General features: G+C 43.3%; 1 protein-coding gene across 1 annotated transcript in view; it reads right to left on the bottom strand.

The window, feature by feature from the left end:
• The window catches only part of TARBP1 (TAR (HIV-1) RNA binding protein 1), an 83683-nt gene that overhangs the window by 28025 nt on the left and 36301 nt on the right, over positions 1 to 19357 (bottom strand). The window contains exons 13-20 of the mRNA XM_044239341.1: positions 14335 to 14432; positions 10914 to 11075; positions 9477 to 9664; positions 8818 to 9079; positions 8540 to 8728; positions 7078 to 7268; positions 6826 to 6897; positions 5074 to 5194 (exon numbers count right to left, since the gene is read on the bottom strand). Of these exons, the coding sequence (XP_044095276.1) occupies positions 5074 to 5194; positions 6826 to 6897; positions 7078 to 7268; positions 8540 to 8728; positions 8818 to 9079; positions 9477 to 9664; positions 10914 to 11075; positions 14335 to 14432 (1283 nt within the window). The remainder of the gene's footprint in view (positions 1 to 5073; positions 5195 to 6825; positions 6898 to 7077; positions 7269 to 8539; positions 8729 to 8817; positions 9080 to 9476; positions 9665 to 10913; positions 11076 to 14334; positions 14433 to 19357) is intronic.

Genomic DNA, 19357 nt, shown 5'->3' with positions numbered 1-19357 from the left:
GTTCTCCACAGTCTCATCCAGAGCACTTTCCATCCTTTTCACTGCAGCCTCCAACCCAGTTGCAAATTCCCTTCTTCTGAATCAACCTTAAAGAATCGGTCTTAAAGAATCGGGTCCTCCTTTCAAGCTTAAAGAATCGGATCCTCCTTTCAAGCTGTCAAGACCGCTGAAGAGAAACCACGGGGCCCCACGGACTTCATTAAAAGCATGCATTCTAGCTTTAGCTGGCCCTCACCACCGCTAGACCAGGGGTCTCCGACTCCGTAGTGCTCAGAATCAGCTTGAGGGCTCGTTAAAACAGACTGCTAGCCCCCCCTCCCAGAGTTTCTGATCCAGAAGAATTGGGGAGGGGGCCCAGGAACCTGCATTTCCAACACATTCCTGGGTGATACTGCAGCTGCTGGTCCAGAGAACAGAAGTTAAGAATAAGATTCCACTCGTAAATGGAATCTAAAAAAAAAAAAATGAACAGGCAGACAAAGCAGAATCAGAACCATCGATACAGAGGGGAGGGGCAGGAGGATGGGAGAAATGGATGAAGGGGAGGGAGGTGCAGGCCTCCGGTTAGGGAAGCAGCAAGCCCCAGGTTAAAAAGCAGAACCCTGGGGAACACAGTCAGTGAACTAGGACACTGAGGTAAGGGAACAGATGGCAGCTATGCCATGGTGAGCTGTCAATCCACTGTGTTGGACACCTCAAGCCAACGGAGCGTGTGTGTCAACTACACTCAAGAAAGAACGAGCTCTTCTGCCAATCACTTTGCTCTTCCAAGTCTTGTCCCCTTCCTCTTTCCACAAGGAGAATCTGAAATCTTGACTATTCCTCTCATGGCTTTAACCCTGTCCAGTCTCTTACTCTGGCCACACAATCCTCCCTACTTCAACAATCTTCCTTCACCTCCCTGACTCAACCTTCTGTCTTCAACCTCCATCTTCCCCTACGGGAGGAAGGTCCTATGTCCCTTTCACATACCCATCAGATCAGTTTTTAAGAAGTCCCACTCTTCCCTTGCACTTCTGCTGCCCCTTCGCTCTACTGCGCACTGACCCCGACGTGCTGCTGAAAACCCAGAAATGCCCCCCAGCTCCTGCCCCCCATGCCCAACCTGCTCTCGGCCACAGTGGACACCACGGCCAGCAGCCACTGAGACACAGCTTGTGGGGGAGGGGGTAAGAGCAGGCTCTGAGATCAAGCTTTATCATCGTGGACAAATTCATAGAGGCTCCGCTGCTGAATTTTCACAGATAAGACTCTCTAGTGAGCTAAGTGATGGCCCAGAACAACACCAGCCCAGCACCATCCGATTCTGGGTCTAGTCTCGCTTCTCAAACCTCTTTCTCCTGATCTTCCTCTGGTTCTTTTTGCTACCAATATACTTCAAGTATTGGTGTTTCCTAAATCCCCATTCTCGGCCTCCCTCCAGAGTCCTATCCACATTCATCACTGAGCACGGTGGCTTCCAGGTCTTTCCTAAATATATTCCAACTGTCCATTCCTGGGCAATTCCACAATGATGCCCAACAGCAAGTCATGTTCTCAGATCTTCTCTTCCACCTGCCTGAAACCAAACACTAATAATAACTACAATGGACTGAAACACATATGTTTAACCTTGAAAAAAAAAAAAAAAAAAGAAAAACAGAAGAACCACTGATCACCTTCAGAGGAAACTGGAGGACACTAGGAAGCCAATTCATTATTTTGAAAACTGAAAAATAACAGGAAAAGAAGCAAACACCGATACTGTCCTTCCTACAGGAAACATATCCCGGGGTATCTAAATACATCATATTTGGGTACAGACGAGTTTCAGCTAATAAATGAAAAAAAAATACAAGAATTAGAGTATCACCATTCTGCTGCTCCCACAGAATTAACAGAACGAGGCAATTCCTTAGAGAGAGCCAAATCTTCTACACTTCGTGACGGATGGACACTTTTGCCCTACCTCTGTCTCCAAAAAGGAAAAGCAAACCTACCTCTGATCAAGGCTCTAGATCTCAATACCATCTTGTCTAAAATCGGGGATCAGAGAAACATCTTAAAGGGCACCACAGAAATTCAAACAGCAAAATCCAGACTAAGGAAGTCCCTAAGATGAAAACAATCTGGTTTCTCAAAAAAATACATTTCAGGTTTAAAACAAATGAGGGGAGTCTGTAGATTAAGAGAATTTAGGGACATCTCAACCAGCCAATGGCAGAGAATGGACCCTATCTGGGTCACATTTCAAACAAAGAAACTGAAAAAAATGTAAAACAATTAGGTAAACTTAAACACTGATGGGATATTTGATAATATGAAGGAATTACAAATTCAGGTGTGAAAGTCGTATTGTAGTTATGGTGGACAAAATAATTCTTACCTTTTTGAGATACCTACTGAAATATTTATAGATGAAAGTGACACTGGGATTGGCTTCAAAATAATGTGGGTTGGGGGAATGTCAGAGGTAGACCTCACAAGGTTGTCTGTCGCTGGAAGGTGCTGAGGCTGGGCCAGGAATGGATTCCTTTTAAAGTTACTTTTATAAACTCTTTGCAAGTTTCTGGTAAAAAGCAAACAAAAACCTACCCCTCCACCCCGTGCCTCACTAAAACCTAAAGAACAGAGAGTGGGGAAGACCCCATGCGCCTGGAGGTCCTTGAAGGTCACTCCAGCTGGCCACCATCTCCACCTCCTACTGGTTCACGCTGTCCACCCATAGACGCAAAACAGAACCTCCAAGGTGACATGTCAGACACACCGCACTGAAGCCGTGACACAGCAGTGCGTAATCCCCACCCACACAGCTTCTGCACTACGGTGGGAAAGAATGACTTCAAGCACTACCCGATACTAATTCTAACTGAGATCACTGCTACAACTTTAACCTTCCCCTCGGTCTTTAGTGCCAATGGTGTTCCTGCCTCTTCCGTCTAGAAACAACCCTGCTTCCTGGCTCAGAACACAAGGGTCCCCGGTGATCCCTCCCTCACACTGACTCGCTACCACCCACCTTGCTCTTTTCTAGCTCAGAGGATGAGGTCACTCCTGGCTACGGTGAGCCGGCCCATCCACTCTGGATGAGACCCTCTTCCATTTTCTCTAGGATTATTCTTTCATTTTTTTTTTTCATTTTTCTTATTTTCAAATTACCCTTTTATTAGTTGCTCTGCTCGATTTTCTTCAACTTCTAAAAACAACTGCTTGGCCTGAGCCAGTGTCTAATACATAACTTTTCTGTCTTTGCTTTTCTATCTCCTAATGAAAGCCGGAACTTCTATTGGACATTGGAGCCAATCTAGACTATTCAAAGATTTTTTTAAAAAAATACAATTCATGTAGCATAAAAATCACCATTTCAAAGTGTCCTACTCAGAGGGTTTGGCATATTCACAGAGCTGTGCAAGCGTCGCCACTATCTATTCCAGAACATTCCCACACTCTGAAAAGAAACCCTGTGCAATTGCATCCTGATCTCGCCTTGCCCCTGACCCAACAGCACGAATGTATTCGATCTCTACAGATTTGCCTACCCCGGATACTTCCCACAAATCACACACCACGTGGCTCTTGAGGACAGCTGTCTTCTCACCTAGCATAATGACTTCAATGTTCACCAACGCTGGTTATCTTCAGCCTGTTTGCTGTAACAACCATCCCAGTGGATGTGAAGTGGTTACTCGAGGATTTCGCCTGTGTGACCACTGCCAGCCTCTCCAAAACCATCCCTTCTCCCTTCTGTTGGATCACTTCCTTCAACATACAAACAGGGCCCCCGCAGACCCATCCTAGCCACTCCCTCTCATCCGCGTAAAGCCTGGACTCATGGTCTCCCCTGGCTCCCCAGCCACACTCCTCTCAGCCCTTCCACTGAGGTCCTCATTCTCACCATCCCAGGAAAAGGTCTTTGTAGAGGTGACTACACACCACCTTCTTGCCAAATCTCAGGGCCAATGGGCAGCCTCATGTCCCTCCACACCTCCAGACAGCACCTCCCTCATTTGCCTGGGGACACCAGCCTTTCCGGACATTCTCCAACCTCACTGGCAGTGCACTCAATAGCACCGGTTAGAGAGGCCCTCCCTGACCCTCTATATAGCTCTCCCTCCTTATTCTGTTTTTTCTTTGTTTCCAAACACTCTTATATTTTGTAACATGCATCAATATTCACTATAATACATCTTTGTGTTCCAGCATTCATCCTTAGGGAATCCATAAGCACTATTTCCTGACATGTTTTTTTTCCCTGACTCCAGTGGTGCAAAAGGCGGGGGGATTTTTACATTAAAAAAAAAAAAAAAACCCAAAAACAACTTCCCAGATTGTTTATAACTGAAGCTGATCTGCTACCTTCAGAAAATAAATGCATGATGAACACTGTTATTTCAATACAAGTGGCTTAAGTGGGGGCTATGGTCATCAGTTAACTTCCCAGTGGAGCCCAGAGGTGAGAAAGTAGACCAGAACTCTGCCTGTCCCAGCTTCAAATTCAGAAAAGAGCAATGTATTTGACTTTACCACTTCCTAGCTTCTCCCCAGATTTATAAATGATTTGGTAGACCAAAAAAAAAAGAAAAATTCAATTATTTACATTATGCCACTTCCTATGTCTTTTTATTCCATTTCTTACACAAAATAATGCATGGATATATCACTCTAAACACAACTGCTTTTGACTGGCCCTAGGATATACACCGAGCAAAGCTTAGACAGCAGAGGGAAAACATTCTTCTCTAAAATCAAACGAATTGGGTAATCACTAACCAAAACTTAACTAAAACCAGAGAACATAAACCTCATGTTTCTTCCTGATAAAAAAAACTGTTTAGGGTCCTGGGTGGCTCACTTGGTAAAGCATCTACCTTCGGCTCAGGTCAGGATCCCATAGTCCTGGGATTGAGCCCCACATCAGGCTCCCTGCTCAGTGGGAGGCCTGCTTCTCCCTCTCCTGTCCACTTGTGCTCTCTCTCTGTCAAATAAATCTTTAAAAAAATATGTTTAGATTACATAATGTGTCAACATACAGAGCAAATGTTGGATTCTGACTTGTTAGTTGCACAGAAACAAAGTAAAATAAGGCATATTTACTTTATCTAATAGCTTGATTGCAAGATCTTCCATAAACAACTTATGAGACATATTTGAGCCATGTAATAAACACAGGAATTTGACAGCACAAATTCTCACATAGTGGTCTTCTCTTTTAGTACTAAAAAAATGTAAAATGACAAACTATGTTAATATTTTCAAAACAGAAAAATATGTCAAACATTTATTTCAAAATATCAAAACCCTCCAAGGATTTCAAAACTTAAAAGCAGCTCCCTCCTTAATGACAGTAGCTTTTTCAATTCAGAATGACCGAGGATAGCAAGAATATCTTAAAAGGAGAGCCTTACAGAGTTGGAGCAAATTCCCCTGGACTTCTGGCAGACCCAGGCCAGTGAGTGCTTCTCTGTAGGCAACAATGGTCGTAGCTCAGGAACAATTCCGTACAGAAGAGCACGGACACCTGACACCGGAGGTCTCTACTGTGCGAGACACCTGCACCTTCTCCAGGTGCAGCGCAGACCTGGGAGCACCACAGGCTCTGAGCCTCCCGGTACGCTCTGTGTCCAAATGTGGGAAGACCAATTCAGTGAAGCTTAGTATTTCCAAAGCTCATGCCAGCTACTAAAATGTGAATAACAGTCTAACAACAAAATGTGTGTCTAGTAGAAATCAAAGTATTTTGGAACCATCAACTAAAAATGTTCACTTTTATTGCTATACTAAACCTGCCAAGAAAACAAAAAGTCAAAACAGTTAACAATGAAAAATGTATAAAGGTAATGAACAGTGGCAAATGATTTAAAACACAACTATGACTCTCAGATTAACACTGTGATAGCTATATAGAATTATCACATATATCTTTTTTATAAACATCTAAACACAAAAATTTTTAAAAATTACATAGAAAAATAAAAAGAAAACTAGCTACTCCACAAGCTCCGAAAATATTAATTTAGAGGTTACATAAGAACAGTCTTATCCTAGAAATGAAAACGTTAATGTAAGATCCTAAAAGAGCCTTTAAAAGCATGGTAGGGGTAATTTTGCTTCTGTGTGTGGTATACAGACTTGTCGAGTGGTGAACTGTGACACCCCCGAAAGAATGACCTGTGTGTGCTGATCCTCAGCCCCCACCTAAATGAAAGAGAAGAAAGGGGTTTTATGTTCCCCAAAGACATTTTATCTTTTTTTCTTTTTAAAGATTTTATTTACTTGACGATGGGGACAGAGAGTAAGAGGGGGAGACAGCATGAAGGGGAATAGCAGATGGGGAGGGAGAAGCAGACTCTCTGCTGAGCAGGGAGCCTGATGTGGGACTCGATCCCAGGACCCTGGGACCATGACCTGAGAGGAAGGCAGACGCATTAACGGACTGAGCCACCCAGGTGCCCCTGTCATTCTCTTATTTATACTGGACTTGGCACCAAAACTTCTTCCCCCAGAAAATTTTCACTTATTCCCATCAAGAAGGTAGTAACAATGTAAAAAAAAAAAAAAAAAAAAAATTCTTCCAATGTCCTGTTAGAATAGAAGAATAGAATTTCTTCTCACTTTTTTCATCTTTAAGGAATTATTTAAGGTTATCAAATTTTAGCAAGGAGTTTTATATCAAACATTAGCAGGGGAATAGGATTTCTAACATGCTTTTTGAAGGTTCTTTCAATATCTTATAGAGATCACTAGTAAACATATATTAAATTTAAACAAATATAGGACATCTCTCATCTGAAGTTAAGTTTTGAATATTCCATTTATATAAAGACATATAAAATCTACCATACTTACTTTCCAATAACCGTGTTTGCTGCACAATCGTGTCCAAGATTTTCTATGTAGGTCTGCACATCCTGAGTAAGTCTTCCCATAAAAAATATTTGACAAAGAACAGGTTTTAGATGGGAAAAAATTAAAGCCCCAAACTTAAAATTAATTAACATTTTATATGCTTCTAATTGAAAGCCTAAAAATAAAGACTTAATTCTACCGAGTAGATACTTAATATGAATTATGACAGGTTGAAATAATGGCATCTTTTACCTTTGATCACGCCTAAACACAGTTCCAAATATACAAGCCTCGAGGATAAGTTCACTATAATTTTTAGCACTTGACAAAGACACTTGGGACACATCTGAAGCAGAAACTATCCAAGATTTGCAGCAATAACTTATCAGTGTATTGAAGACTCCGGTTTTTATAGCAGACATTTCAATCATCTTGTACATAATCTGGAATGAAGTACAATGGTCATTTTATTCTTTGGCCCATTTAGTTAAGGAAAAAAAAGTGTTGCTGAAAACTTACTTGAATGGCTTCAAATGACAATTTCGACACAACCACATAGTATAAAAAATTAAAAATCTTGATTGTTAAAATTTTGTGAGATGGTCAATAATCACAGAATGCTAATTTTTCATTTCTCAATAATAAAACTAAATAAAATTTTACTGATAGTGATAACCCTCCAGGACTTTGCAAGAGAAACGACTGCCCAAAGTAATAGAATGAAAGGGAGGAAAAACATTCCCCCTTGACATTTTCAGTCCTCTCTGCATTTTGCCCATGCTCTCCACCGCCCCTGCCTTCCCCGAGGCAGCCAAGACCCTGGGTCTCTCGTGTGCCCTGTACACAGGGTCAGCGGTGCAGTAAAAGGATTCTACCTTCCATTCTCCCTTTGGGTAACGAGGTATACAGAATTCCTAGCCATGACGCCATCCACCACACCAGGCTCCCTACTATCAGTGGTTGTAAATGCAAACGCCACCAGGAACCAGGAGGACCTTTTGATAAGGTTATGTTCGGAGAAATATTTCTCTATACAAGAAAAGCAACAGCACAAATGTGGGGGGCAAATGGCACCTGCCGTCTGCCTTTCGTATCCAGGAGTCAAGGACCTACTTGCCCTTGAGCGAGGAAGTAGGAGGGACATGCCCTCTCTGGACAGGGTGGCCAGGGCATCCAATTCTCCAACATTCCGAGAGAAGGGGAAATACAGATTCGCTTGCAAATTTCCCAATTCTTAAAAGTTGGCAGTTAATTTTAAAATGCTTAAGCATCATGTGCATCCAGTGAGTCCATGTGGCCCCCAGCTGCTCACTCATCAGACAGAACTTGTTGTCATTCATAGCCCTGAAGAAGGTTCAAAGTGTTTGTGGACTAAAAGAATGAATACACAATAACAAATCTAATACATGATTACAAATGTAACTCTCTTCTTCCTCCTGTGCTACAGGTCACACAAATTAAAAAGAAAACAAAAAGTGATCTCCTTTTAATCTCAAGCAGGCAGATTCATAGAAACAGAAAGAGAATCGTGATTACCAGGGGCTGTGGGAGAGGGGCAAGGGGAGTTGTTTAATGGGGATGGAGTTTTAGTTCAAGTTAATTAAGTTCGGGAGACCTGTTACAACAATATGAACATTCTCAACTCTACTGAATCGCAAACTTACAGATGGTAAGATGGCAAATTTATATTTTACCCCATTGTGAAAAAAGTTACCTCTTTTATCTTGAAGTACGCCTGGCCCTTGATTTTTGCAGCGATGGTAAGAACTTTGGTATCAAAAACAAACTGAACAAAAGCTTTTAAATTAGACCAGAATATCAGCTGAGTGTTGCTTAAAGCAGATATAATCTTCCAAGCCATGTCAATAGACTCTACACAGAGTGATTCAGAGGAGGTCAAAAGCTGGAAGAAAATATGAAAGAAGGACTTCATTTCAGAAACTGATCTCTGGTCCTACAGTTACTCCTCGTTCTCATCTCACCAAAACATACCTTGGGAACCAGAACTTTCATGCAGTGGAACACAGGCAAGACTTGGTCTGAAGGCAGGACTGTGAGGGCTCCCAGCGCGGACTGCAGGGTCCTTGCCGGCATCTGAACAGCAGGCAGGACGGGATCCGGAACGTCACCTTCCGACGACGGTATAAGGGTGTGGTATTTTCTCAACAAGAAAGAGAGGCAGACCCACTGATCATGAATATATTGTGTGACTACTTTCCCCCATCCTTGGGAAGCTGCCGAGTCTTCAGAAAAACTGAAACAAAACAGACATTCATCATCCCTTGCTCCTTGAAGTCAGGCTCAGTCCTCTGTGCACGGAATAATGATCCTTACAAGGAAAAAAGTCACAGTCGCTCTTAAAGATCCTGTCCCGCAAAAAGCAAGGAGACCCACGATCTCAACTTCCTAACTACTCTGAATGTAGGCACTTCCCTTCCCTGTAAGTGGTTAACTGAGAACGGCATGCAGTAAAGTCCGCGACTGTCCAGCAACAGAGATGCTAGAGTACATTATCACCTTCAACTTCCCAACACCCTGTGAACACGACTGGGCAGTCACTCATCATCTCAATGATGAAAACAAAAATGAAATTTTGAACGTTGGCCAACAGGTGCCATTCCCACGTGTGCGGCCCGCCGGGGCAGACACACCTGCTGTGCTCCTCTGGGTGCGGCTTCTGCAGGGTGTGATTGAGCGGGAGGGAGGCGAGGAACCTTTCCATGGGTCCCGGCTCCAGGGAGTCGAGCTGCAGTTCCGGCTTTTGGTCAACAGCCTCACACACCGTGGCCAAGGCAGCCATGCTAACGACCCTCTGGATCTGCCCGGCAAGGGTCGGCTCCTGCGGGGAAAACGCACCAGTCTCTTACTTCATGCGAGCCAGTCTTAACCATGGGGACCCAAGTGCCCTGGTGAAGGACGCCTCCCGCCCGCCTTCCCCTCTCCCTGCCGGCCTTCCCCTCTCCCTGCCTGCTACCGAATGTCAGAGGCAACAAAAGGAAACCCAATACTCCAAGCCCATCAGCGTCACCACATCACGTGGCAGTGACCAAGTTTAAAAGCGGCAATAAAAATTCAGCCGTTCCGGGGCACCTGGGTGGCTCAGTGGGTTAAGTTGCTGCCTTCGGCTCAGGTCATGATCTCGGGGTCCTGGGATCGAGTCCCGCATCGGGCTCTCTGCTCAGCAGGGAGCCTGCTTCCCTCTCTCTCTCTCTGCCTGCCTCTCTGTCTACTTGTGATCTCTGTCTGTCAAACAAATAAAATCTTTAAAAAAAAACAAAAATTCAGCCGTTCCGACTAAGAAGACCGTCTGATCACGTCAGTGGGGCAGGTGCGCTCCTGGCAGTAGTCCGTGACACAACAGCTGCCTACTGGACCTCCACGTGGATGGGAAGCCGTACATCTCAGCCTTTTTCTTGCTCACATGCTCATTTGGATACATTTCTACAGATGAGCCTTAACTGTTTGGTGAAGTTTTGTTAAGAAAAAACAAACGAGGCTCAGGCATCACATATATAACTCCTTTGCCAGCTGTATGCCGTGTCTGGAGAGGTGACAGAGCCCAGCAGCTCGGAGCCCCTCACGAGCCTCAGGGACGAGGCTGTGCCCCGGCTCTGCACTTATGACAGTCTGGCTGGGGACAGACACACTGCAGCACAGTGGCACTACAGGGAGGAGAGGGAGAAGAGAAGAGGCAGCAGAAGACCAGGGCAGACAATAAGGTAAATGGGTCAAGGATATGGGTTGCTGGATGTATTAATACACACCATGTGTTACATATTGCATGTGTTATACGTCACATATCACATGCATGTCTGGGGTCATACATGTATTTAGACATGTTAAAGTGTCCCTTACTGGTATTTGGGCAAAGACTCAGCTCAGTGCAAATCCACTAACTGTATCTGAACAGTTTTAAGACTTAAGTCACCATACCTTTGTCATATACCCATAGGAGTCTGAATCTTCAAATATTATAAACAAAGAATACTATCTTAAATATCAGCTGATGCTTTTCATATCAGAATGTTAATAAATCCAATCTGTATTCTATGTATGCCTTATTCATTATGCCTTGAATAAAGGATTACCTGTCCACTGTCTGTATCTTGAAGATGCCGGATGGATGCATTTTTCAGAGGAGAAATAACTCTCCAAATGGGGTTGCCTCTTTTCCACCCAACCTTCAAATGGATATTTATAAGCTCAGTTAATACCATCAGGTATAAATGGCAACGATCCAGATCCGAAACCTAAAGGCAAACAATAACACTTAACATGCAGGGTCTGTAATTTTTACTGAACTATGAGAATTCAGATAGGAAATAAATAACCTTATTTAAAAGTACTAAAATAAGAATTGAGAGAAAAAGTCATTTCCTCCAAGAAGCCCTCCATGACCTCCCCATGCAGAGCTAAGAAACCCTTCTCGGAGCTTACACAGCAACCCTGCATTCAGTGTAATGGCAGCACACGTCAGATCACTCATCTGGCTCATGCTCTGACCATGAGACCCGGGATGTCAGAAACTATGTCCTACCAACTCTTAAAGCCCAGGGCCTACAGATCCTCAGTAACAATGAGAGCAAGGACAACTGCCTTTGCTTTAGGCATTCTCCATTCTTAGTAGGAAGATTATGGCCCTATTTTCCCAAGACGACGACTAGGTTTGGGAGAGGTCCAACAGCTCCGCCAGCATCTCAGGGCTGGTAAGTGGGAGAGACGGAATTAAACACAGGTCTTTGTGAGTTGGACTTGACGTGGGGTTCAGTCCAGCGCTACCACCCACCAGCTCTGTGACCCAGCCTCTGCAGACCTCAGATCCCTCATCCACAAAACGGGGAGGGTAATAGCCACCCACTATAGGGTTTTTCAAAGACCTGAGACGAAGTATGGTCAACAGACAAGCCTTGAGTGGTGGTCCCGCGGATTATCAGTAAACCAACTACTGTATCCTCGACAGGCTTTCAGGACACCAGGAGGCACATGGCTCCTGCATTTAATCGGTGTTTACTGAGCGACCACAACATGTTCGGCACGTAGCCAGATGCCAGGACACGGTGCAGATGGGGAGTAACGACCGCGGGGCCTGGTGAAGACGGACCGCCAGCGGTGCAGGCGAGGATCGAGTGCGAGAGGGGACTCCTAAACGTGAGGCTGGACGATGGCAGAGTCCTGAGAAGGGGACGGTAAGGGGGTCAGTTCTGAACAGCTTCAGTGTGAGAAATGCAACTGGAGTTGTCCAAGAGCACCCGGCTGACGGGATGGTGAGCTCAGGAGAGACGCCTGCGGTGGAGACAGATGCGGGGTCCCTGGCACAGCTGAAGCTGGGAGTACAGCCGAGACTGCCTCGCACGGGAAGAACAGGAAAGAGGAAGGGCCCAGGCCATGCTTTCTACAGCTCCATTGTCTGAGGCTCTCCAGTGGAGAATGCACATTTGAAGGGAAGGTGGGGGTGATGGCAGAGAGATGGGGCCACCCCAGGAGAAGAGGGTGTCAGGGACACTCGGGATGGCTGGTGTTTTGAGGGCAAAGCAGCTGGTGTGTCCACTAGGGTTGAGGAGTCACAAAAACCATGGTTTGAGGAGCATGTGGCTGACTCAGTGGGTTAAGCATCTGCCTTTGGCTCAGGTTATGATCCCAAGGTCCTGGGATCGAGCCCTGCATTGGGCCCCCTGCTCAGTGGGGAGCCGGCTTCTCCCTCTGCCTCTGCCCCTCTCCCTGCTCATGTTCTCGCTCTAGCTCTCTCTCTCACCAAAAAAAAAAAAAAAAAAAGAAAGAAAGAAAGAAAGAAAACCACGGTTTGAAAAGTATCCATCGGGTTTATAACAAAGGAGTCATGGACAGCTTCAGAGAAAGCCACTTCCAGGCTTTAACAGAGGCAGAAACCAGATGAGAATGGAGCTGGGGGTGTGTTTATAGATTCAGCTTATGGGGAGAAGGAAATGAGAAGCTGGAGGGCCCAGGGAATAAGAGAGTGGGTTCCTCGAGATAAGGGACTGTCAAAGCTGTTTTGGGGCTCATGAAAAGAATCCAGGAAACATGGAAAGGCTGAGAACATGAGAGAGAAAGCGGGGGTTGGAGGGGAGGCAACAAAACTGGCAACAGTCAGGTCCTGGAGAGATGGAAGAGAACATAGGCCACACCCCGCAGCACCCAAGGAGGCCAGGAGACAGGTTCAGAGTGTGGCAGCTGCCGCTCCCTGGGGGGCTGAGGACAGGTGCCCCAAGAGTAGCCTGCAGCAAGCACCAGGGCCCGTCCTCGCTCCCCGATGCTGGGGCCTCGTGTCTGTAGCTTGAAATCAGCCATGGAAATGGACAGAAACCACAAGCTAGGTCTTTCCTCCCTGAGAGCAGTTATTAAACAAAATCACATGAAGCCTTACCCTTTCAAAGCTATTTTTAGCATCAAATTCCAAACAAAAACAGTTATGTTCTATAATGGGTATATGGAGGTTCATTATACTTCTTCTGTGTGTGTCTGAAAATTTCCCTAAAAAGGAGGTAAGATAATACTGATGATAATAAAGTGATGTTGAAGCAAAACAAACCAGAAGAGTTATTTATTAAACGACTTCTTGGAAATGTAGGGATAGCGAAGCCATGATCAACAACTGTTCCAGCATGACACTCCCCACGTCAGAGGACCGTTTCTTCATAGGCTCCTGCCTTCCTACCACCACAGCTCAAGGCCTTCAGTACAGAACTTGCCTTTTTATATTTTCACACCTGCTCATGAGCCTATCAAACACTTGTACTTAACTGAGTAGTCTAATAAAAATTAAAATAAGTGTATTTTCATACCTTATTAACAATCTACTGATTCTGAAGTTTCAACATTTGCCCCAGAGATTTCAACCAAAAAAAAAAAAAATTAAGTTTTCTATAATAATCAGCATTTTCAAAATATTCTTGAGAAAAAGGAAAATTCTTTTTTTTTTTTTTTAAACTTCCAGGGCAGTTAACATGCAGTGCTCTATTAGTTTTGGGTGTTCTCAGCTGTCCTAGAGGGAACTAAGCACGTGGAGAGTGCAGATGACAGAAAGATGACAGACGACAGAAAGGGACACTCCCCGCAGACCGACTACTATCTACTCTGTGTTTCAAAATCACTTAACGGAGCTTTAGAAACAGACCCGAGCTGACACCTGGTCCCGTCTCAACCCTGCCAAATCCCACTCTCTGGACTCCAAGACCAAACGCCTGAATGCCTGAAGCACCCCAGCAAGGTCAGACCCCGCAGACCTCTCGGCGCCTGCAAAGTACATGTATTACCTCCACTTTGTGGACGAGAAAGCTGAGACTCAGAAAAGCTGCCTGACTCTCCCGAGGCCTCGGCGTGACCCGGGGGAATGGAACGAGGAGACTCCGAATCCTAGAGTTTTTTCTGCTTCCTAAGGCGGCTTCTCCAGAAAGTGTCGCATTGATTTTCTCAATTTCATACAGTGCCTGCCAGTAGGTAATCCCTCAAATACGGATGAGAAGAAGGGAAAGTGACTCCGTCAGTACTTACACTACTGAGTTCATTCATGGTAAGCCGTCGGAGGATAAAATCAGAAACGCTCTCGGTAGCAGACATGGCAAAGCTCTGGAGAAGCGTGAACACCTCATCTGTATGGGGGGAAAAAGTGTATAACTGAAATGACAGAAATGTAAGTTACCTGGTACAAAATATGCCGGATTTTTTAGTAAAAGTAGAACTCTGTTAGGCATATGCTGCGAATCACTTACCAAAAATGAATCCCAATAATGAACAGTCATTAGTACCATAGGGCAATCTATAATCCACCTTAAAAATCATTTAGGAGTTTTAGTTCTGGCTAAAATGGCACAGGGGCAGCCAGCCTCTCCCTATAAAACTAGACAGAAGATCCGAGCGTCTACGCGGAGACCATAAAAGGTACAAAGCAGCTGACAGGTTCAGAGAGCGTAGCACCAACAGCAGCACGTCCGCCCGGCCCTCCGCAGACTGACACCCAGTGCAGGGCAGCGTGGAAGTAGGCAGCGCAATGGGCCCCAACTTTCTGATCAGACAGTGGAAAAGGGGGAACCCCAAAAAAGCAGACAACGAGCTTTTAAGAGGTTCTGGAGGGGCAGATGCTTGGGAAAAGGGCCCCAGAGCGTGGTTTGTCAAGCACCCTGCTCCCTGCAAGCCGCTATGCCTGGACCTGCCCCAAAGGCTTTCCGAACTGATCGAAGGGAGACAGCAGCCCAGGCCGCACACTGGCCCCCAGAGGGATGACGGGTGGTGTGGGTCAAGACAGTCCCGCACGCTGACGGCGGAAGCAACATGCACAGGAGCTGGGACCTCGGGGATGAACGCCTAACCCTAAGCTGAGCGTCTGTTACACAAGAGAATCAACTTCTCCACGGGATTTAAACACAACCCAGAGTCTCATGACATAGAATTCAAAATATCTAGGATTCAATCCAAAATAACCGGGCACGTGGAGCATCAGAAAATTCCTAGCTCACAAGGGGAAAGACAGCCGGCCAACGCCAACAGTGAGATGGTGTCCACCCCAGAAAAACCTGATTCCAAACAGCTAATGGTAAAAACGTGTCAGCAATCAATCAACACACCCTCTCGGAACATACAGGAAAACAAAGGCTCAGCAAAGAAACCTAAGATACACACAAAAACCAAATGGGAATTTTGCAACTAAAAACTATAAGGACTGAAATTTTAAAAACCTCACCAAATGGAAAGTGCAACAGAAAGGAGAAGCAGGAAAGGAGTCAGTGAACTTAGAAACAGATCAACAAAATAAAATAAATTATATGCAGCATGACATAGTGTAACCAAACCGCTGAAAACTAAACACAAAGAAACAATCTTAGAAGCAGAGGAAAACAGCATATCACGTAGGTGGAGAACACACTGAATGACTACACAATTCTAATGAGAAACCACAGCAGCCAGAAGCAAATGGAATAGATTTAAATTGCTGAAAGAAAAGACCCATCAAACCAGAATTTTATATCCAGTGAAAATACTCCTCAGGAGAAATAAAGGCATTCTCAGATGAAGGAAAACTAAGAAAATTCACTGTCAGCAAACGTGTTCCAAAAGAAATGGTAAAAGCTGCTCTTCAAACGTAAGGCATAGGTACCCCAGGAAAACAGGGGGTGTCCGGGATGAAAGAAAAGCAAAAGAAACTGCAAACATCTAGGCAAATACAATAGGTTCTTCTCTTGTGATTTTTAAAATCTCTTTGATGATAGCAAAACTTGTAACATTGCTAGTTTTCAACAAACGTAGATTTAAGACAACTGTAATATGGGGAGTAAAGGGGTAAAGGAGTCCATACAGTGGTAAAGTTTCTACGTTCATTTCAAGTGGTAAAACATTAATTTCAAACAGATTGAAAAGTTAGGTGTGCATACTGTAGTCCCTAAGGCAATCGCGCATGCACACACACACACACACACAGAGTATTAGATATTTAGTAAAAAACACAATAGATAAATTAAAATGGAATACAGCTGGGGCTCCTGGGTGGCTCAGTGGGTTGGGCCTCTGCCTTTGGCTTGGATCAGAGTCCCAGGGTCGAGCCCCGCATCGGGCTCTCTGCTCAGCAGGGAGCCTGTTCCCCACACCCCCATCCCCGCCTGCCTCTCTGCTTACTTGTGATCTGTCTCTCTCTCTCTCTCTGAAAAATAAATAAGTAAATAAATCTTTATTTGAAGAAAATGGGATACAAAATAATGTTCAAACTGCTCAAAACAAGCCAAGAGAGGGAAAGACAGAAATGAAAAACAGAGGGAATACAAAAAAAAAAAAAAAAAAAAAGACCGGAATCAAAACATATACATAATTATATTAAATGCAAATAGTAAAAAATCGACCCAGTTACATGCTATCAGAAATTTGCTTCAAATACAACAATCTAAATAGAATAAAAGTAAAAAGCTAGGAAATACTACTATGCAAACTCTAATCAAAACAAAGTGAGAGTAGTTATGTTACTACCAGACAAACCAGACTTCAGAATAGAAGAAATAACCCGGGATAAAAAGGGATACTGCATAAAAAGGAAAGTCAACTCAACAAGAAAACGCACTATCCTAAACACATAGGCACCTAACAATAGAACTGCAGGACAGGAAGCCAAATAATAAAAATAGAAAGAGAAAGAGATAAACCCAAACTCAAAGCTAGAGACTTCAACACTCCTCTCTTAGTAACAGAGTAAACAAAAACAGCAAGGACATAAAACTGAAAAATATCATGAAAATCTTTGATCTGGTATTTATAGGACACTCCACCCAACCACAGAGTACAAGGTGTTTCCGAATGCACATGGAACAGTATACACTTGATCATACATAACCCTTAATGAAGTTTCAAAACCGGATACTCTACAAAGTATGCTGACTAGAGTCGAATGAAAAATAACAACAGAAAGATAAGGAAATCCCTAAACACACTTCTAAGCAATTCGAGAGTAAAAGCAAGTATCTCAAGAAAAGTTAGAAAATACTTTGAACTGAAATACAACATACCAAAAGTTTTAGGATTAAATTAAAGCAAAACTTAAAAAATGTATAGCACTACAGGTCATTTTCAAAAAGAAGATCTAAAATCAACAACCTAAACTTCCCCCTTAACTTCCTTAGAAAGGCAAAATAAACCAAAAGTAAGCAGACAGAAGCAAACAAAGACAGAAATCAATGAAACTGAAAAAAAAAAATCAATGAAAACCAAAAGCTGGTGTTTTGAAAAGGTCAGTAAAATTCATAAACCACTAGCCGGTCTTAAGAGAGGCAGAGATAGAGAGGATACGAATTATCACAGACCCCCAATGCTGCACACATTAAAAGGAGAAGGGATTACCGTAGACAATTCTAGAAATATAAATATTCCATCTATAAAGAAAGATCCCAAGGATTCTATTTAAAACAAACGAACAATAAACAAACAAAACAAAAACCCCTCATAACAAGAGCTTCAGTGAGGTCAGAGGATACAAAGTCAATACATGAAAATCAATCACATTTCTGTATACTGGCCATACACAACTGAAAACCAAAATTTTTTAAAAATTTATCACTTCCAATGGTTTCCCCCAAAAGATATACTTGGGCACAAATCTAACAAAACCTGACAGGATCTATATGCTGAAAACTAAAAAGCTCTGATGAAAAAAATCAAAGATACCCTACATAAATTGAGAGAGACACTATGTTCATGATCAATTGTTAAAATGTCTATACTGCCTAGAGCAATCTATACTTTTAATGCTATTCCGATCAAAATTCCACTGGTATTCTTCAAAGAGATGGAGCAAATAATCCTAAAATTTGTATGGAATCAGAAGAGACCCCGAATCGCTAAGGAAATGTTGAGAAACAAAAATAAAACGTTACCTGATTTCAAGCTTTACTACAAAGCTGTGATCACCAAGACAGCATGGTACTGGCATAAAAACAGACACATAGACCAGTGGAACAGAGTAGAGAGCCCAGATATGGACCCTCAACTCTGTGGGCAAATAATCTTCGACAAAACAGGAAAAAATATACAGTGGAAAAAAGACAGTCTCTTCAATAAATGGTGCTGGGAAAACTGGACAGCTATATGTAGAAGAATGAAACTCGACCATTCTCTTACACCGTACACAAAGATCAACTCTAAATGGATAAAAGACCTCAACGTGAGACAGGAATCTATCAGAATCTTAGAGGAGAACATAGGCAGTAATCTCTTCGATATCAGCCACAGCAACTCCTTTCAAGATATGTCTCCAAAGGCAAAGGAAACAGAAGCGAAGATGAACTTTTGGGACTTCATCAAAATCAAAAGTCTCCATAAATTAATCTATAGATTTAATGTGATTTCAGTCAAAATTCCAGCAGGATTTTTGTTTCTTGTAAATACAAGCTGATTAGAAAGTTTATATGGAAAGGCAAAAGAACTAGAATATCCAGAAATAAGAATTTGAAAGAAGCATCCTACCCATTTAAAGAGTTATTGTAAATCTACAGTAACCAAAACAGGGTGGTGCTGGCCAAGGGATAAACATATAAATCAACAGAATAGAAGAGAGCCCAGAAGTAGAGCCACACAAATACGGCCAACTATTTTTAAACAATGTTATTGATATAATTCATGTAACATGCTTTACCCATTAAAAGCATTTAATTCAAAGGTATCTAGGACAGTCACAGATATGTGCAACCGTCACCAGAGCCGACGTTTTAGAACACTTTGATCACCACAAAGAGAAACCCCATCCCCTTTGAGCATCACCCTCACAAGTCTATTCCCCCCTCCCTGCCCTACACAATCACTAATCCTTTCTCGGTCTCAGATCTGCCTCTTCTGGACCTGTCATATAAATGGAATCATATAATATATGGTCTTTGTGACTGGTTTCTTCCACTTAAGCCTTTTCCAAAGTCCATCCATGTTGTGGCATGTATCAGTAATTCATTTCTTTTCATGGCCAAATATAGATACGTCCCATCATTTATCCATTCATCCATCCAACTATTTTGGATTATTTCTGCCACACCTAATTAAATGTTTTTTT

The sequence above is a fragment of the Neovison vison genome, chromosome 2 (assembly GCF_020171115.1).
Source record: "Neovison vison isolate M4711 chromosome 2, ASM_NN_V1, whole genome shotgun sequence".
Taxonomy (NCBI): domain Eukaryota; kingdom Metazoa; phylum Chordata; class Mammalia; order Carnivora; family Mustelidae; genus Neogale; species Neogale vison.
The sequence above is the reverse complement of the archived record's forward strand: the minus strand, read 5'-3'. Positions and strand labels throughout refer to the sequence as shown.